This window comes from Anabas testudineus, chromosome 8 (assembly GCF_900324465.2).
Source record: "Anabas testudineus chromosome 8, fAnaTes1.2, whole genome shotgun sequence".
Taxonomy (NCBI): Eukaryota; Metazoa; Chordata; class Actinopteri; order Anabantiformes; family Anabantidae; genus Anabas; species Anabas testudineus.
In genome coordinates, this window is record NC_046617.1 from 15,584,895 (window position 1) to 15,606,652 (window position 21,758).

Below are 21,758 nucleotides of genomic sequence, written 5' to 3' on the forward strand. Positions count from 1 at the left end.
CGTATGTGATAGCAGTGAGGAAGTAATCGCGCATGTGACTTGTTTGTGTGCTATGGTGTAAACATGGAAAAGCAATAAGAGTGGAGCGAGTCGTGTGGAGAGTCGACTAAAAGCACACATGTCTGTTTATTTCACGACGGCTCAAACACATGCAGCACATTTCTTTATATAATATCGCTTCTGTCTCCACATTAATTACTTTTGCCTTTTGCTGTCAGCACAGACCTAGGTTATCTCTGACGCAAACGCGCATCATAGACGTCTCCGATTTCACAGAATCATGTGTCTCGGACGGACAGCGCGCCTCAGCCAATGAGAGCACGGCTGCGGCTCCACTCGGAGGGCGGGACTGGCGTTTTGGACCAATCGCCGCCGCCCGTATTGTTTTGACCTCTGAAACCGCATCACCGCCTACCTCGTGCCCACGGCGGAGGAAAGCTATAAATACAAGCAGCGCTGGATCCGAAGGGGATGAAGTTGCAAACTCCCGAGTAGGAGGGAGCATTTCTGCAAACCTGCTGAAAGAGGAAAAAAAAACGCAAAATAAGCCTAAAAACAGTAACCGAAGCTGACAGTAAACGCCAGTCCTCTGAAATCTACATGTACTGGAATACTTTTTTTGTATTGTTAATATATTCTATGTGAAGAAAGTATTTATACTTTTTTTTCTATTTGCACTAACTAACGGTACTACTGAGAATCTTTATTTTTTACAAAACAGTAAGTATCTTCTGCTGATTTGTTCCTTTCACTTGTGATGTATTTCATGTGACTGTGTGTATTTTTGTTTGCTGTCGTACTTACTAAGCTGATTTGCTGCGTCAGTGCACGAACTTAGGGAGGGGTGTGTGTGTGTGTGTGTGTGTGTGTGTGATAGGGTGATAAAAAGTGTGTTATATGTAAAATATTTTATTATCTCACTCCAAAAAAATGACAGTATTTCCACTGAGACTCGTATTGCGTCGTGTGCACTCGTGAATTTCCGCCGTAGCCTTCTTTACAGTATTTTAATGCATCTTTAATTTATGTCGCTGCTGCTGCCAGGCTGTTATCTGCGTTACAACCCTGCAGTTTATGTTAATTTAATTTAATTTTCCAGTCAAATCCGTAAAACCGATAAGGTGAATTAAGACCTGTGGCTATTTCTTACGTCCGGAACCTCCTATAGGCTGTGAACGCAGCTTCATGAGGGAGACGATATGTTGGGCTTTTCCCTATGGAAATTAATTGAATCCACCTTTAGATATTTAAAGAGCCGTGTGAGTTCTGCATTTCTCAATCCACGCACATTAAAAATGATTATTCTAGTCCAGGCTGTTACTGAATTTAAGGTTAGAGTATTTCCCATTCTCTATGTAATATTGCCAAACATATGGGTGTAGTCTTAGTGCCTTAAGTCTTATGTCGACATGGTTTTAATTTAGAAAGCGCCCCGACTCGTCGGCTGTGCTGTGTGTACAAAACCAGCCACACGGAGACGGCTGTCATGAAATGGATCCAAATAACTTATTTACCAACTTGTCATCCATTTACTATTATGGTGTTTAGCTAATTAAATGCAAAACCATTGCAACCGAGCATTGCATTAGTTTCCCTGTGCCCTGCTATAGGGAGACTATCCAGTAGCCTGTTATGTAATAAGGATTTCGAGTCCTAATAGATATAATACCTGCTTTTAAGGGTATATTCACAATTCGGTGCCAGATAACCAAGAAATTAGGTCTGAAGAAGCTCTGTATGGACATTTTGCCCATTGTTGCTGTGAAATACTGTTATCTGCTGTGTGACTTTATACTCATTACCCTGTACCTGAGCTCATAGCAGTCAGAACTGTGACATGTACTTGTACTTCAGACAGAAGCTTAGTAATTTACTCCATTTTTAGTTGTTACAAAAAGCCAAAAGGCCAGATGACTTGAGTAGATCTGTCCAATTTATAGATTTGCTTTTGTTTTTATGCAAGTGTTTTTAAATTAATGATTAACAATTTTTTGTAACGCTTGTTGCAGGAAAATAATATCACACCCTGTGGAAGGACACCACTTCTACAAAACCAGCACTTTTGCTTTTGAACCTGTTTTATCCAAGTTCTGGTTGCTTTTGCCATCCTACCCGGAGAGCAGCTGTGTTGCCAACCACGGATAAACAAAGCAGAACCAGTGGACACGTTCAAGGTCAGACACACCTTATCTTCACGCACCAGGTAAACTTCAGCAGATAGCTATGCAGCTTGAAATCCAAGTAGCTCTCAACTTCATCATCTCATACCTGTATAACAAGCTGCCAAGAAGGCGGGTCAACATTTTTGGCGAGGAGCTTGAGCGGCAGCTGAAGCAGAAGTATGAAGGACACTGGTACCCAGACAAGCCATACAAGGGCTCAGGATTCAGATGTATCCACGTGGGGGAGAAGGTAGACCCTGTGGTGGAGAAGGCAGCCAAAGAGAGCGGGCTGGACATTGAGGATGTCCGCAACAACCTGCCCCAGGACCTCAGCGTGTGGATTGACCCCTTCGAGGTGTCTTATCAGATCGGAGAGAAGGGGCCTGTCAAAGTATTGTATGTTGATGACAGCAATGAAAGTGCAGCTAGTAGTGGGGGGCTTGATCTGGACAAGGAGATAAAGAACAGTTTCAATCCTGATGCACAGGTCTTCATGCCCATCAATGAGCCTGTGAATGGCGCCTCTCCGGGCTCCAGCTCACCCTCTCCTCCTTTCGGCCACTCGGCAGCAGTCAGCCCCACATTTATGCCCCGCTCCACGCAGCCTTTAACCTTCACAACAGCCTCCTTTGCTGCCACCAAGTTTGGTTCCACTAAGATGAAGAGCACCGGACGCGGCAACAATGGCAACAACAGTGCTGCGAACAAGGTGGCACGTACCTCTCCCATCAACCTGGGCCTGAATGTGAACAGTCTCCTGAAACAGAAAGCCATCTCCACCTCCATGCACTCTCTGTACGGGTTGGGTCTCGGAGCCCAGCAGCAGCACCAGAAACCCTCAGCCCTGTCCCCCAATGCCAAGGAGTTTGTGTTCCCCAGCCTGCAGGGCCAGGGCAGCCAGAGTGCTCTCTTTCCCGGGGACAGCTCACTCAGCCTCAGCCCGCTGCAGTACAGCAATGCCTTTGACATGTTTGCGGCCTATGGTGGCCTTAATGACAAGTCCCTTATGGATGGCTTGAATTTCAGCTTGAACAACATGCAGTATTCTAACCAGCAATTCCAGCCAGTTATGGCCAACTAGTACATGTAAAGGTACTACTTAAGCTACTACTTCACACAGAAACGACCAGAGATAATGTGATAGGTGGGAAACAAACACAAATGCACATTTAGAAAAATAAAAAAAAGTGTAAACAAGAAGAGAATGTCAAGAATAAAAGAAAAAAGTGACTTGTCAACTGTAAGATCCGTGTTACGAGTCTAAGAGCATGAGCCCGAGGGTGAATTACTTTGCCCCCTTGAGTTATACCTTTTTTTTTTTTTTTCTTAAACAATGAAGCTTGTAGTACAAGATGTCCAAGCTTGGTTACCTAAACTTCAACATGCATCATTGTTATTTCTTTTGCCAACCAAGCACAAAATATTTTTTTTTATGTGACTGTTTTAAGATATAAAAAAAAAGACGAAAAAAAAAAAAAACACCACCACAAGTCATGGCCTCTTTCAGTATTTAAACATAACTGGACATCGCCAATTTTTCAAGACATTGGCATAAATAAGTGGGATTTCCTGGTCTTTTTTCTAATTGTATAATTTAATTTAGTACAGAGTTTGTAAAATATCAGAGTATCTATTGTTTCTACGACATGGTATTGCATTTATATCTTTTTACTACTCCAGTGATCTGTGATGGCTGCAGCAACTTTATGTTTTCTTTTTTTATTGAAATTATATAATGAATCCATCTTTAAAAAACATTGACTATTCTAAAGATTGTGTACAGACTATTCCGTAGTGGTGGGATTTAAGAATATTTGCTTTTTTGAAAAACATAAGAGTTGTATTTTCTGTTAAGAGTTAAAAGATTTTTGCTATATTATGGACAAAATGTAATCGTATATTAATTTTGTACCTACATTGTGCAATACTTGATAAAAACAAACGGTATAACAACGTATTCAGAGTCAGTGTCTTACATGTTAAGAGGGACTGATAGTTTATTAAGTTTGTATTAAAAAGTTTGAAAATAACTACACTGGTTCAGTTTGTCATTGGTTTTTGTGGTTGAACTGCTTGATACAGGTTTTAAAAGTGATTATTCTGAATTATTAAGGGGTCTCAAACATGTCTGGACAAATCCACTCTGTCTTCAAGTCAGTAGAATCAGGTTTTTCCTAACTACACCCAGATTGATTTTAGTTGACCTTTTTCAAAACGTGTTTGACAAGTAGTTCTGATAGTTCACTTGCAATAGACATAATGTTTTAGCTGCTACATTAAAGGTTAATTTTATTCACAAATCAATGCCATATATTATATATTGGTGTTCAATATTACATACTTCAGCACATTTCATGTCTTTGTTAAGGCTCATACTAGTACACAGTGCTCACCACAAATCCTCAGCTACAACTGTTCACATTGTGCATGCAGTGATAACAGTTGCCCTTGCTACAAGTGTCATTTCACATATGGATACTGGAAGTGTGATTGTGTCGAGCCCGATAACCTCCTGAACTAAAGCCTAGCCTCATATGGCTGTTTGCTAACAGGCTGCAAAATCCTTTAACACATATCAGAGACATAAACGCTCAGCTTAGCATCTGCTGAGTGTTTTCGTGTAAGATACTGAATCTCTGATTAGCTCAGGGTACCGTCAGTTGACCTGTCCATAGAGGGGAGAAACATCCAAAAATACCCTCTTCAGGGAGTCAGCAGAGTCATTTATCAACTGTAATAATAAAACCCATCATACAGTGTGTGGAAACGGTATTAAAACATGTTCGAGAATGTGCAGCTCAATGCCAAGCTGGTCAGTTACATTTCACCCAGTGTCCTCAAGGATGTGGCCTGTTAATGGATAACTAGCAGTAGCTTTTTATGCAGGGTAGCCTGAGATCCAGCCACGTAATGTAATCTAGAGTATTTTAACATACCAGTAAAATCTAGTGCAATACTTGTAACTCTTGCTTAGTACATTTTTCCAACATACAGCACATCCACCTACAGGGGCATTATTTAACAATAACACCGTCCAGGTTTTGGAGCTGTTAAGGTTGATGTTCTAACATGTCTGGACAAATGCAGGACATGTTGAAGACAAACCTTTGCTGTTGTAATGATTCATGTATGAGTTCAGTCTAAACCTCACACTGCTGCATCAGAGTACAATACATTTTCTTGATGACCAGTGTCTGAGCCTCAGATATTGAAGTGGAGACCTCTGTGGTGGTACTGCTGTTTCATCTGATGTCAGGGTATTGGACAGAATCAGCCACCACTGGCTGACTAAAATCACCCTGGCCCTGCCGGCATATCATGGTCCCTGTGGGGCTGGCTCATCATCACTTGTCTGTCTGTGTCCCCTGATACACTCTGGGCTTGACGGGCTGTATAAAGTTCAGTGCTTGTGTGGATTTATCTCGGCTGCTGATACTGTAAACGTTACAGAGTCTGGTGGTAGTTTGTTTATCTTGGTCTGTGACACCGTGTGCATGCATGATCTTGGGGGGAAATGTCTGTGTGGAACAGGCCATTCTGAAAATCCCTTTGATGGATTGTGATTTCTTTGTGCACGCTTGTTCCACCCAACACGTCCATTTTATTGATGGATTTCTGTGCATTACAACTCTGAATTGTGACTAACCAAGCTAGTGTAGGGGAGGAAGGTTATCCAGGCTGCATTATTCTTCACAGTGTCAGAATCAATAAGAGATATGAAGTCGAGACTGCAGGGCAGTGATGTAAATAAAAACAAGGAAACTCTAGGGATCACTACCAACAGAATATTTAAAAATTCTCTATAAATATAAATTAGATTGCTGTTATACTACATGTTAGGTTACAAAGGTTTATATCAGTTAAGCAATGGGGGAGTGTGTTTTATTGTATTGACAAGTTATATTCAAAATAATATACATAAAGGGTATCAGTTCTCTAATTGAATGTTTGTAATGTGGTTAATTCAAATGTATTTGTGTTGGACAAAAACCAGGTAATAGGGAAACTGAGAGTTGGATCTGAATAACAAAGAGAAACCAAAAGAGACACAAGCTTGATGGAAATAAGGGGGGAAAGAAAAAACATCCAGCACTGTGGCAGGGAGAGAGTGAGAGTGAAACATTACCAGCACCACTATCGATGCTAATCCTGTGCCAAGTACACCCCCAGCACCTCAACCCCCCTTCTCCTGTCATAAAAACAGGTGGAGCTCAGCTCAGCATGTGGCCCCAGCCGGCCGACAGACCTTATGGTAATGTCACCCTCCATAGAAAAAAAAAAAAAGTTAATGGCTTTTCAGTTGCTTGCTTTAGTCCAGCCCATCACCCCATCTATTTCTGGAAGCATGCTGGAGCTGATTGAGCAATGATAAGCTTGAGGGAATTGTGCTTTCCTCTGAACATTACTTCACCGCACACTATCTGTATGTGACAAGTCGAGGATCTCAACTCAACATAGAAGAATCTTCTGTATCTGTTGCTGTTTTGTTTTCTGTCTGCACTCGATGCTTATTTAGAGCAAGAAAGAAAAAAGTGTGCAATAAGTATAAGCGATTAGACTTCTTAAACATCTTGCCTCCAGCACGCATCAGCGAGAGAGATAACATTTGTTGATGCTTAAGTGAGTATCAAGGGTATTGACACAGTTGCTTTAAACAGTTGCTCACACGCCCATTTGGAACACATGAGCTGTTGCTGGTAGGCAGAAGAGAAACAGTTTACATTCATTCCAATACATTGTTGTTGTGCTTTACTAATACACCCTGCAGCTGCATACTGCCTTGTGCTAATTCAAACAAAGCTATAGGACTTAAGGTCTACATAGATGAGTGGGATGTGTGTAGTGAATGTATACATATATTTGAGGGATAGTGGGAGTTGCCTGGGTTGTTTTGTATAGTGTAGATATCCCCAGCCGACACTTGTGTACCCAGCCCTTTAAACTGCAGCTGCTCTTATCTGCAGAAGGAAATCAGAAACGAACACCCTGTTGCGGGCCTCCCCTCTTTCCCCACACCTCTTTGGGTGACATACAGTACATTGGTTTCCAGTGCAGTCTATCATGGCAGTTACAGCTGAGGGGTGGGGATAGCAGAAAACTATCTATCAATGTTCAATGCTTGTCTAAATTCAACAGTGATTATCCAGTGTATAGTTGGTCTTGCAAGGCTGTATAGGTTCAGCCATATATGGCAGAATAAAGCTGTATCTATGTGTTTTAGCTGATTTCAGGATTGATTGCACAGTCAGGCCAGAGCTCTGTCACAACATGCTAGTGGCCTGGATACTTGCAACATAACTGTATCATCAATGTGGCTCTTGTTTGGGGATCACACCTATTTTGGGAGAAAGGGGAAGATATTTTTACCATTAAAACCATCCACGAGTGTGTGAAGATGACCCTGCAACCCCCAACTTGCCTCTGTAGTTGTGAAGATTTTTGTTGCTTTCTGCAGTGTCCAAGAGACTTGAATTAGACTCATCTTGTCAAGTGGAGATTAATCAGTGCTGCGCAATCTGCAGATCTGTGGGACTGATGGCAATGGTGGGGTGTCAAAAGTAATGGAAGGTATGGGGGAAGGGTTGGGGGGGGGTGGACATCTGCTATTCATCACTTCCTAGTGTGTGTATTTGTGTGTTCAAGTGAGAAGGAAAGAGAGTGAGGATGTGATGGCAGCAAAGGATTCTTCTGGTGTCTCTGAGAGGCTTCATGCTCAGAAGAGCCTGATCTGTGGCCAAGAGAGAGAGGAGCAATGCCAGGGCATGCTGGGATAGACAGGATAGGAAAATCGTACACACAAACATACTGTAAAAATCCTTGTACACAAACAGAGATGAATATGATTGTGCTTTTGCACTGAAAGACTGTTGTTCTTCCTGGGAAGACATTAATATGAAATATTCTCTCCACAACCACTTAATCCATATTATCTACATAATATGACATTGCTAAGAAAAAATAGCATTTGCTTTGTAAACACTTTTTTTGTCTACTTAGAGTGATGCTGCATTTCATGACTTAAACCATATCTCAGAATGCTTTGCAGTTTGCATACTTTACAGTGTTTAAGGTTTAAGACCTTACAAAATATAATGTTTACAGAAATATATAGAAAATCTAACAACCCTACATGAGCAAGCACTAGGTGACAGTGGAGAGGAAAAACTCCCTTTAATGGGAGAAACCTCCATTAATTACATTTACACATATTAAAGAAATAAATCCAGGCACAACTAGCCATGCAGCTACTAACATGAAGCTCCTAGTTATGAAACATGCACTCCTATACTCTTTGTATCTGTCTTTGCAGGTCAAACATATTTTGTCAACAGGGTTCATATATTCTAAAGCTGTCAAAGAAAACTTTTCCTGTCTACTTGAGATGTGTGAGGATGGGATTGTTGGCAAGCGCAGCTTCCGCTAATATGGATCAGTGGGACAAGAAGTCAAAACATGAAGGGATAAAGCCATCTCTGTAGCATTTACTGGCAGCGGTGCGGGGCAGTAATAAACATGAATGAGCACTTCTGTGTCAGTGCCCTTGAGAAGTTCTAGAGAGCGATCAGAGAAAAAACTGTTTGTGTGTTTTGAGCTGCATAGAAGAGGTAGGTGATAGATATAGATACTGCTGAGAGTGGAAAACGGCACACATGATTGCAAGTATTAACGTAAAGGCTTCTGAGGAGATTTCTTTTAACTACTTACCATGCAGTTGACAGTTGAGATTACTGGGCCTCTCTTGTCTAATTGAACCTGTTTCGGACATTACCGGGAAAGGTCTCCACAGCTGGAGCAGCGCTGACTGACTCAGGACTCAGGAATTTCAACTATCCTACTAATAAGGCTGCTCAGGACATTCACATACAGGCCTGAACACACACTACCCTGTTTTACTTTTTTAAAAATGCACTTACACTAGAATACATTTCTTGTAACTATTTATTTTCTACTGTTGATGTTGAATCATTAGGGAAGCAAGTTCAGCAAAGTAACTAGTTTTTCCAGTTCCTTCTGAAAGAACAAAGCAGTTTTAGATAAGATATATATATATATATAGTCTCTTTAGTTTCTTCTGGGTCTATCCAGGAGACTACCACTATTTGGACAGGCCCAGACAACTGGCAACAGAAGGCGCCCAGAAGGATTCCTGATCAGGTGCCCGAAGCACTTCAGCTTGCAGCTTTTGATGTGAAGGAGTAGCAGCTCTACCCTGATCTCCCTCCAGATGTCAAGAAAGTCATTTCAGCCATATTTGTGACTTATTCTTTTGGTCACTACCCAATCTAGCATCCGGATTACTGCTGATTTCACATGAATAAGGCTTAAAGTTAAAGTAATCCCCACTTGTAAACAAGACCCCCAAGATCCTTTGCTTGGAGCAAGTCAATATTAACCCATTGATTCTCCACTCCATGGTCCTGCAGTTCATCCCAATAGACCCAAAGGACATGGTTATATGCTATTTCCAAGTCCGCAAAACATATGTTGACTGGATTGGCAAACTCCCATGACCCTTAGTGGCCTTGCAAAGGAAAAAAGCAGGTCCACTGTTCCACAGCCAGGTTTTCACGGCCACGTTACTCAGCAATCAGTTCAGCAATCAGTCAGTCAGAGACTCTTTTCTTGCAACCTGGCACAAGCTTTCCCAAGGATGAGCAAAATGATATCCTGAACGCTGGAGCACATCCTCTGGTCAGCCTTTTTAAAAATGGGAAGCATTACCTTAGTCTGCCAGTCCACCGACACTGTCTCCTTCTTCCATGTTCCACTCAAGGTGTCTGTCAGCCAAAACAGCCTAACAGAGTCCTGAGCCAGCATCTCAAGATGAATATTATCCACACTGTGCCTTCTTGCTGGGGAGTTTCTTAAACACCTCCAAGACCTCTGTCAGAGATAAGAGTGACACTTTCACAATAAAAGTTTTAAACATGGTCCACTCGCACACATTATTTGCTAATAACAATAACTAATATCAGCCACCTAAGGCTACTAGTCATACCAGCTATTTGCATTGGCTACTGTAAAAACAAGTTAATCTTTTATAGTTAAACCTCATTGTCGAGTGAATTCACATTTGCATTTTTTCCTGAGACTGTTACTTCCCACAGCTCTGATGTGTGCACTGCTTAGCACATTAACCTCATTGTCAGCTGCTGAAGACCTGTGATTATCACAGCACCCTGATGCAAAAGATTCCCAAAATAAAATGCACTATGTCCAAACACTATCCAAACAAACATTCCTGATCTGTTTTTCTTAAAAACAGCTCTGAATGCCTTTTTACAGGCTCTTTTAACGTTTTTGCTTTTCAGTGCCTGGAACTAGTCTCAAAGTTCACCATCACTGTCAAGCAGATGTTTTGGCTGTGCTCCTCTGGAAAAAGGGAAGAGCAGCCAACAATGCATTGCTTTCCCCTGATTTTTGTTTTTTTATTCTTAGAGATGGTACAATGAACAGAACAAAATAAACCAAAATATTTGATTGTATACATCAAGCATGTGTCATCATTTTACTATGGACAGGTTGTGCATCAACCTGGGGAATGTACTACACAGCTATCAAATAACACACTTCATCTAATAAAGTTATACTTGAAAGATCCCTCCACCATCCTCCATTTAAATAGATTTAATTACATTATTTGTGGATCCAGGCTGAAAGAATTAATTTCAAAGTGACCTTTGAGAAGTAAAAGCAATTCAAAGGCCTTTCCAGTCTTTTCATTAATTCATTAAAACATGTTGAGAAACAAACTGTCTAATATGCACGGCTATTTACAAGGACGGAAAGAGTTGGAGCCTGTTACCTTGCTTCAGAATCCAGTTTGGGCAAAGGACACATTCTGAATAATGGCTAAATGAATCACTGTGTGGGTGACTGGTGATGCAAAGTCCTATACTCACGGCCATTAACTCTGACACTTCTGAGTACTGGATCTCTGGAAGAACCAATTGCACCTTATCACCAACTTGAAAACCGTTGTTAGACACATGTTAGAAACAGTAAATACATGCATTACATGATATAATATGATCATGTTAATGAGTATGTTGCTAAAGCAAGGACCAATTGAGTAAAAGGCATGGTGTTACCATAGTTTTCAGATACTAGATTGGGCTTCAGGGTCTCTCTCCTACACACACAGACTCTCGAACACGCCACCATATTCTCTAATCATTACAATAATACCTGCAAAGGCATGTGATTAAAAAAGCACAGTAATATGTTACATTGGACAACAACAGTTGTTGATTCTCTTACACAGTGTAACGACAGTCGTGAGGGTTGTGTAAATGTGTGGTTTGTTTGTGGTGTTATGTTTCAGTATGATGGATGATTCTTGTGTCTCAGTGGTGTAATTTATGATATGGGTCTAAATTCCATAAGGTTCCTGAAGATCTGTTTTATAGTAAATGATTAATATAAATTTGTTTTTCAGACACAAGATATGATATAGAAAATACAGTTCACACAGGGAAATGCTGATTTAAACAGTACATCAGTTTAGTCTGTGAATCTAACTTTTTCTCCTGAGGTATGTAATAAATTAGAGTTTATTGATTTACCCTTCTATATGACTTCTTTAGTGTTTTTGGACTGCACACTGTACCAGGGAGCTCATAGTGAAAAATGTAATGTAGATATAATATACATTTGGATACTTTTCACACACTCACCACTTTTTATTGTGCCGGTGAAATGTACACAGAACAGATTACATATCAAGTAGTGGCTGCTTACTGTATTTTTGTATTTTTGTGTGGGTTGTTCTAATATTTTCTTTCAATTAAATAAACAACATAAAATGTGTTAATCGGAGATCTTTAAAGGTGCCAGTAGCCACGTTTAGTTACTGGGACAGAGCCAGACAAGCCAGTCTTTATGCCTTTTCCTCATACTTACTTTATATGCAATGACTTGGCTGTGGTGTCACTAAAGTTAGTTTGGGTTTTAGTTCGATGGCTGATGGGGACTACACTGTATCTATGTTTGTTTTGCACATACAACACAGGTAGACTAAATGATGTCACTCGTCTCCTCCACAGAACAAAGATACTTAAGGCTACTCCCTATGTGTAGGCCAATTGTATGTGTTTGTGTGTGGGAGGTTCTGATAGGTCCTCAGTGGGTGGCATTGCATAAGAACATCAGTGATGAATCAAGACTAGAGAATTAAAAGGGTTGGGGAGGGTCTTTTATAACTTAATGTTTCTTTCTCTGACAGCACACGTGGACTGAGCCCAGCCCTCAGTTGAGTCTTTGCTGAGTCAACTGCGGGGACCACGATTTGTAGAAAAACAATCCTACGGAGCAGCGGCGGAGTGTAAACAAGAGATTGCACCAGAGCAGCAAAACAGATCAGATAGAGAGTGAGACAGAGACAGACAGGAAGAGAGAATGACAAAAAGGAGAACAAAGATTCCTACGATTAAAACTGACTAAGTAGGTGAAAAAGTTGCCAAGAAAACACCAATAAGACAGAGTGTTTGGGCTTCAGTTGTGTAACAGTGCAATCATTCAAATACCAATTCACTAGCTGCTTATATTGCTGACTCCACTGACATAATGGAAGACCTTTAAAATCTACTTGTGCATAAACCTGTGAAACCTTAAACTGATGTTTTTTTTCCCTTTGTGACTGTGTTTGAGGTGCAATGCAAAACTTCTGCTCTTACTTCATCGCCAGCACCCTAAAGCTGGTGATGAAACAAGAGCCACATCCTTAAACTAAAGAGTACTAATATTAATGCCCACTCTTTGTGTGATTATGCAAGATTTTTTATTTAAACAAGATGAATTAAGTGTTGTATGTCATGAACTGTGTCTTTCCATTGTGAAAGTTTGCTCATGAACCCCTTCTCAAATTCAGTGTCACACTGTGTTTCCGCTTTATCTGAATGTCAGACGAAGACATAGAAAAGGCCGTAAAATGTACAATTTGAGCAACACTTATTTCAACATTTCATTACATTTTGAACACTGGATCAGCTTCTACTTACCCGTGTTCTGCTTTGTTAGCATACGAGAAGTGAACCACTGTGTAAAACTGCATGACTTCCTCTGCACTTAGGCACACAGCTTCCCCTGAGTGCAATGTGGATTTCTACTAGGCCCTTGTATGCACCAGACTGAAATCCCTTTACTCTCACCTGATAATTTCATGTGAAATAACTACCACTATCAGAAAGCTGAAGTCTAGCAAACATTAATCTTTTGCTAGTGACGTCACATAATTATTGTCAGTCCAACTGTTGGTTTGTGAGTCAACAGTTCAGCTTAAATGTCAGTGTCTTCTGCTGCCAGCTGTTTAGGCATGTTGACACCAGCACACAAAGTGTAGAATATAATTAAATTGATCACAAATGACATCGCTTTATTTAGCATAACAAGTGGTGAACCTCATGTGTGCCCTCGGTCCTGTGTCAGCATGTTTTATGTTCATTCTTGCAGAGCTCTCTGTCATGCCGTGTCTGCACCGACACTTACCGGTGCTAAAGACGGGTAGAAAGCACGCTCTTAAGGCATAATTGGAGGGTCATAACGGCATCTCATTGTCTCTCGTTCTCTCCCACATACTCTAGCACAGCAGTGAATGAGCTGCACCAGTGGGTTGTCTGGAAGGGAGGTGAAAAGAAAGACTGTTTTATCTCAAGAGGATTAAATGATTAGGGAGGGAAACTAGGTAAAGGAAAACAAGTGCACTTATCTGCTGATTTACACTAAATCTTGGGTTTGGTTCAAATGACACTCACTCCAGAGCACTGCTGCATTGCACACTGCACTGCAAGACTGGGGAATGTTTGTTTGGCAAACCAAACCCTACAGATAACCTCCTCTCTGCGTGATGCTATGGAATTTACAGTAGCCACATTTCAGCCCTGATTTATACTTCATCCCTGTTCTTGCGCCTCCTTCCCTCAGGCTGATCGCGGTCCACAGTAGGCCTATAAAACGTCAATCCCATCTTGTGATATACTGCCTGCTGTGCTGTCAGCCATCACCAAGGATTACTGGCAGTGTTGTGAATTTTCTGTCGGCTGGCAGCAGCCAAATGAGAAGGAAATGGAAGTGGAGAAGCTGCAGAGGGGTTCTGCCAGGTCATGTCATTCCATGTCACTGAAATGTGATCAGTAGGTCTCACTTGAAGGAGCACAGCCCTGCCCTGGTTAAAAAGACATTTTACTCCATTACACTCCACACCAAGTGTGTCCTTTAACATGTGAGAATCAAATAAAAGGACATTGCACAGTGACCAACATCACAGTAATAACTCTAGTTATTTAGTAGTTAAGCAAAAATGAACAGTGATTTTTTTTTCTGCTGGTGAAATATGGGTCAGATTTTTGGGTTCAGGATGGGGAGGGGATGTGTGAGTAAAAAAAAAGGAACAGACGGCTTTCTTTTATGTATTGAAGCTCGAGCCAATCAACAAGGCAGTTTCCAGGTTTTAAGAAGAAGGAGTAGATAAGCTGAAGTTTAAGGTTATTTTAGTAAACAATATCCTATTTTATGCACCTTCAAATACATATTATTTGGAAATAAGATTTCTGTGTATTCTGATGTCTCCAGCATAGAGGTTTCTCAAGGTAGATCATCATTATAACATAAAAAAAAAAAAACCCTGAAGGACTTGAGGTTTGTTACCTTGAGAAGACTGTTTTCACTTCCAGGTTGTGAAATGCTTTGTCATGTTGTTTGGCTCTCCAATGCATCTGGATGAGCTTAACAGGAATGTCAGTCAACTGTCAGTGTTAACCAGTCAGTTCAGTATTGTATGTTTAGGTATAAGACCATGACACAGAATGGTTGAATGGGTATTTTGATGAATATCTTTCCTCAAGTCAACTCAATATTTATTATTATTAGGATGCATGTATTTAATTTTATTCTATTTTTTTTTACTCTACTGATTTGATCTTTTCACTTTGTGTGCCTAACCCAGTTATCATTGTAAACTAATGAGCGATGTTTCCACAACATGTGTTTATGATTGTTGTCAGGACGACAGCACAACATTGCAGCTGCCATCATGGTGCTCTTGGTCTCCAACAGATGCTGTTATTTTCATGGAATTGAATAGCTTACTGTTGCTAGTCGTTAAATACTGGTACCAAATGGTACCTTCAGTAACAACACAGGGCATGAAAGAGGGTTGACAAAGCATCATATATTTCATATTCTGGGAATTAGATTGGGTTGTTTTGAATTCACTACAGAAAGTAAGGTAAAGTATAGTCTACATTTCATTGTGTGAGCTCTGCACAGAAGATTTCGCCTGGAGCCTGTGTCAAAAATTAAACACTTGATTGCCAGACATGCAGTCCCACTGCATTTTTTTCTTTCTTATTTATATTTATCAGCAACTAAGTTATATGATGTAAAATTAGATAAAAGAAATATGTGTGCATGTTGGTGTATGTATGCAGTGTCTGCGTGTGTACTATTTAGATTTGCATCTGGATGGACAGATACTGTTCGTGCATGCCTGGCACACATCTCACCCCACATATGTACACAAGAGTGTGCTTTTCATCAGAAACCAGTCTGATTTAAGAAAATTCTTGGCCACGCTCCACTGCTCCTGCAAACGTCAGCAGCCCAACCAGCTAGCCGAGGAGGCTGGTGCAGAGAGGGAGCAGATGGAGAGAAAGAAAGACGGAACGTTGGAGGTAGGAAAGAAAGAATAGACTGGTGACATGACGAAGGGGTTAGCAGAGACATGGATGGATGGAGAAATGAGAGAACAGAGGGAGGGATATAGGAAGAGGGACTGAAATAGAGAAGAGTGATGGGCAGAGCAGCAGGAAGCCAGAGAGAGAGGATGACTAGAGAAAAGAAATTACAGCTTTGCCAGAAAAATTACTTTGAACATGTACCAAATACAGACAGAAGGCGCTAGAAAATATCATTTACATCAGGCTACAAGTTTAACTAATTAAACCAAAGTTCTTCAGAAAAACAAGCTTTTTGTCACACCTTTAAAAGTCATGATCATTAACATTTAAATAATAAAACTGTTTTGTGTGCTAAAATAAATAATCAACAGTCAAAGAGTTCACCCTGTGATGATATCTTGTTAATGCAAAACATGTCATATCAATATTCATCTAGGAAACGTTACAGACTCTGTTATAAAATCTGCATTTTTATCCTTTTAGAATTTCATTAATTTTTCTTTTCATTAGCATAATTCAAAATCTGCATGTGTCATGGGCATTATATTAATTCCCTGAACATCTCATCTAACTCTCAGCAAAGACACAAATAAATATTTGCACTTTAATGTCTCCTGAAGATGAGGCAATATTCCAGTACATTTTAGGCACTTGTGTGAATAATCATAAGATTATTTAATTTTCATTTGAACGAGAAAGTAAAAATATTTTATGTTTCTATGAGTTGTAAGTGTTTTAATACTTTTAATCACTGATTATTAAGATAATTTAATTTAACTAACCTCTGACAAACAAACACACCTTCATACAATCTTTGAAAAATAAAAAAGTGATACAAGTTCCCTCCATAGTCAAACTGATATATGTTGGCTGACATGTGGGTGCTGGGGACTCAATGGGTAGAGCATTGGCCGGGGATGCACAACTTTCCTGGTTCAAACTCTGTCTCTGTCCCCAGGTGTGTAGTTGAAGTTGCTCCCCCCAGGGGGATGGGTTAAATGCAGAGGACAAATTTTTATTGTAACATGTACAATCCCCAGCAGGAGGACAGACGTTACTAAGCCAATATTTGAGCTGTCTCAGGAGAAAAGCTTTTATTAGCAAAACCCTGCAGGGGTCTCTGTTACAGGTAGCTCCAGGTAAGAGACAAAGAAGACGAGAAAGAAAGCAGGAAGAAGAGGACACCAAGCTAGAAATTTGGAGAATAGATGAATGGACCAACTGGTTGTGGTGTTTCAGTAATGATGCTATTGATTCCAGCCATTGTGACGGTGACAATGGTGATGCTGAAGATGACAATAAGGGACACAGTGGTTGTCTGGATGACTCCCTTCAGACACTGTATTGCATCTTTTCAGCCTGGACTTTCAGAGTGTAAATGTTGTCAAGTCATAGATGAAAATGTAATGTTGTCCTTAAGCCATAAGTTGTTGGCTCCTTCCTTCCACCCTGCAATTGAAACTCCAGTCACATTCATGGTGGTTCGACAGCCACACACAATAGACATGGTAATGGTTGGGTACATTATGACACACAAACACACTCACAAAATAGAAACGTATACCGAGTAACACTGAGACCACAGGCTTTCAGTGAACCACAACATAAAGATCATCATTTAGAAACTGCCTTCCCCTCCACAGGAAGCAGCAGACACTGATTATATGCTATTTGTGCATGTGCTTTGTGTGTGTGTGTGTGTGTGTGTGTGAGAGAGAGAGAGAGAGAGAGAGAAGAGATTTATAAATGACATTACTGAGGTTAACAAATCAAACATTTTTATTTTTGTTTTGTTTTCTCCATCAATTTTCATACTAGTAAAATGTATTCGACGTGATCAATGGCTCCCAACAAGATGAACCTGTGTTAACCTTCTCCGTCGTGCTCTGGTGCAACCGTTTTGTTAGAAAAATCAACTTCAGTTACTGAGCAGTGGATGCTCTTTCTTGTTCCCAAAAATGATAACATCGCCTGCTCAAGATGGCTCCCCCGAGACACATGCCCTGCCTTGAAAAGGTAGAGAGTGCTGGTAAATTATGAGAGTGGTGCATCTTCCCAGAAGAACATCTTTACTTAACTCAATTTTGAAAGCTCATATACGAAGAGATATGCTTACAATACATTTAATGTAAAGAATATTCTTATCAAATGGACATTAAATGCTAAATGGATTATCAGGGGTTTAATTCCTTTTATGGAACGAATCAAGTGATTCCAGTTGGCGTGAAACTCCTCATGTCCAACAGAGCTGCACCAGACAAGAGGCAAACTGTCTGTCTCTGAACTGTGTAGTCAGTCCTTGGTCCTTGGTGCTGATATTTAAAGCTGACATCTCATGAAGCTGTTGATACAGAATAGTGTCAAGTAGAGGTTGGAATACCAGAGGGCGTCCTACACAGTCTTCAACACAACAAAACAGCTTTATGTAAACTGCTGGTTGGCCCAAATGACAAAAGCCTGCTAGATGGGAGTCCCCAGCCAAATGTGAGGCTATGTGAAGCTTCCTGATAAAATCTATTTGGTCTAATGAGGTTTGAGAGCCTCAGGCCCTCATTCACAAAGAGATATTGATTTGAGTCAATATGGAGTCAGGGAGTTTGGCTTGAGAATATAAATCTCGTTTATAGATGGTGTGCTCATGAAGTGGCTAAGCAACTAGACCAGCAGTCCGCTGGAGTCGGACCCTTCTAGTTCAGATCCTGCAAGCAGAGACAACTTGTTTTTGACTTACGTGCATTTTTGTGTCTTCTGGTTTGTGTTTTATTCTTAAGTCTAATTCATCTTCATGTCACTCTCGATGAACAGACTGATGGAGCTGGTCGTCCTCTTTTATTTCTTTTCAAACATCATGTTACATTCATTTTGCTGCACATGCTATATTGCTAATGTTACCCTCATTGATCTTATCTCTAAATCTTTATTCTTGAACAATGTGCTGCTTCCCTGCAATGGTATCCTTTAAGAAAAACATTAACATGTTTGGTTTCTCGATTTGATTTCTACTATTAGTTTCAGTGTACGTAGATGCTGTTACCTAACATGTCTACACATTCGTTTGGTTTTACATGTGAATTTCTCCATGACATACTGACCTTGTTCCTTCATTGATAAGACGGTACCCATGTTGCTATGCATAGCTTGGAGGCTTTGGTTACACTGAATCTCGAGACACCCTGCCATCTTACTACTTCAATCAATTACCCTCTCTTTATTCCCACTTCATTTAACTACATAATTCTCTTGTTGTCTGCACACTAGCTGTGGAAGTACTGTCACACAGTGTGAATACATTTTAAAGCCACAGCTTGATTTCCCGATGTGGTTTGACGTCGTCTTTCAACCCTTACTCTCTTCTTCTCCCTCACCCCTCACCTCCTTCCCACTAACTGTATGTTTGTCCATAGAGGAGGACTGAAATAGGTAGTGCAGCAGCCAAACTATACTGAGAGGACATCTGATGCAGCGTGCTAAGAATAAGGACATGAGTCAACGGCACTGTTCCTAATGTGAGAAGACAGGTTCCTGACAGGGCCACATTGCTCTAGAGAACAGATAAAAGATGGATAAGAGGAAGGCTTACACATGCACCTGTGTGCTCAGTATTTTGTCGTCTCACTGTATTTTCTATTTGTTTTTGTATGTTGGCTTACATGTATAGTGTTTTAAATAAACTCTCATGTCTCATAGTTCATCATGCAGGATGTGATCACTGAAGTTTGTCTGCTCCTGTTTATGAAAACAACTTTCATAGTAGGAGGACTTCTGCCCGCATCACCTTATTTGTTAAAATGTGTAACATGAGTTGTCACCCAATCTCTTCTTTCCAAAGCCATCTTGAAAGCTAGAGATGGGCTCACTGCTGATCTTAGCTTTTGAGAAAGCAACCTCCTGTGTCTGGAACTGATTTCCCAAGGCATTGCACAACATTCTCCTAAAAAGCAGGTCAAGCTCATCTGAGACCATCCACACACCCTAAAGACACACACTAGTGCTCCACCACACCCACCTTCCCATAACTCCACTCCTCGGTTCAGGTCTCCCTTTTCAGCTGCTGATAGGTCAGCAGAGACTATGTTCCACCGAAAATAGTAACACACAAATCACCGGCTATTTTATTGTCGGAGAGGGTGAAACACTGGTCCAAAGTATAGAAAGATACAGATACAGAGAGTTTGACTGCTCCTGAAGACACTGTGACTAAGCAGACAAATAGATGCTCATAAATAACATTTGTTTTCCTAGTGCACTCTCTCTCTTCCTTTAACTAATCCTCTTCATATCACAGACACACACAATCTCTCTCTTACTGTATGTGTCTGCTCTCACTTTCCTTTTCTCTGTCGCTCCTCTGTGGTCAAGATGAATCTTGGGTTGAGGCCTGAGAGAAATCCAAAGCGACAAATGTAAGTAGACAGCTTCTCCTCTGAGGTTGGATGTGGGCTGTTGGACACAATCAGCCTCATGCAAACACACACACACATACGCTGGGAAGAGAACATGTGCATGAGTCCTTGTACGTGCATGGAAAAAGTCTGTCTGTCTGAACTTCTGCTGTTGTGTGAGTTAGCTCTGTTACATGATCTCGTTGTCATCTGCCTTGAATAGTTGTGTTTCCACGACCCCTGTATTAGATTAAAGCAGATTTAAAGGTCTTATTTAGTACTACTAAACAGTCTAGTATAAAAGTTGGCTTCACTAAAGAGTTTAAGAGTCATCGAAGTGTGTTGTGGCAGAATTCAAATGAGCTTTAATGTTCTTCCGTTTTCGCCTCACCACTCTCCCATTAAGACCATTGCTACCCACTGTCTGAGTCATCGCCATGTTTTTGGACTCATTTTGGAAGAAAGGTCACTTCTGGGAAGGTTTATCATTGTTCCAAATCTCCTTCACTTGTATGTGTGGATTGGTGGATTCAGCCAATCAATATAGTTTGGCAGTTTTTTGATATAGTAAATAAAAAAGTAAAATAAGCAAATAAAATTATACATTTTTATTTAAAACTTGTAATTTGCATTTTCTTAGGTTGGTTTTGTGTAGTGGTTATACTGGTTATAATAGGAACTGAAATTCCTCCTATTTAAATCAACTCCTTGAGTTTTGTTTTGTAGATGTATGCTCACAGCAAAGTCATTCTGTAATATCGCTATGAGAAACAACATGACGTATAGACATTTTTAATAAACTACCCACTATTTACATGTGATCTTTAGCATGTTGCCTAATCTTTCATTTCTCCCAATAACCTAGTTTCTCTTGTAAGCATACTTAGTAACTCAGTAACATAACACCTGCTATCACATCAATCTTTTCACCAGCTACACCCATCAGATTTTAACAACACATGTTTCACCACCTCCCCCGCTCGGCCACTGTTCACTGTTTGCCCTCTGGCATGAGCGTCGCCACTTTCTTGCCTTGTGCCGCTCTCTATCTCTCTCCCTCAAATGACACGCTGTGCCAAGTTTAAGTGATTCAGCTGACTCACAAGCGCTGTGGGTTGCCAACTGCCACCCTTCTCACTCCAACGCACACACTCAAATACAGAGGTGGAATAGAGAACGAGGGAGAAAAAATGATGAAGAAGAAAGCTGAAAGGATGGAGGAGAAATATTGCTAGACTACATATAACTTCTTATTTTAGATCACCAATCACTCAATATGAAACAAGTGAGAGCATGTATAGAAATATACAATACGTTTAAGAACTAGTCTATTACTTTCCTCTCTTTATGCATCTGTTTTTCTCCTGAACCTGCAGACTGGCAGAAGTGGCTGCAAATTAATAATTTGCTCCCCAGAGAGCACCATACTGAGTCACTCCTCCAATTACAACTGGTAGAAAGTAAACACAGGAGCAGATAAAGGTAGGCAGAGAGCTTCCCTGGGGTAAGCACACATGAATATAGCAAACTGCACACAC

General features: G+C 40.5%; 1 protein-coding gene across 1 annotated transcript; it reads left to right on the forward strand.

Moving 5' to 3' along the window:
* Positions 1-462: 462 nt before the first annotated feature.
* LOC113161461 (protein Tob1-like) lies at positions 463-3,677 on the forward strand. Its single transcript, XM_026359062.1, has 2 exons — positions 463-720; positions 2,010-3,677. The coding sequence occupies exon 2, from the start codon at positions 2,224-2,226 to the stop codon at positions 3,241-3,243; it is 1,020 nt and encodes a 339-aa protein (XP_026214847.1). The 5' UTR covers positions 463-720; positions 2,010-2,223; the 3' UTR covers positions 3,244-3,677.
* Positions 3,678-21,758: the final 18,081 nt, after the last annotated feature.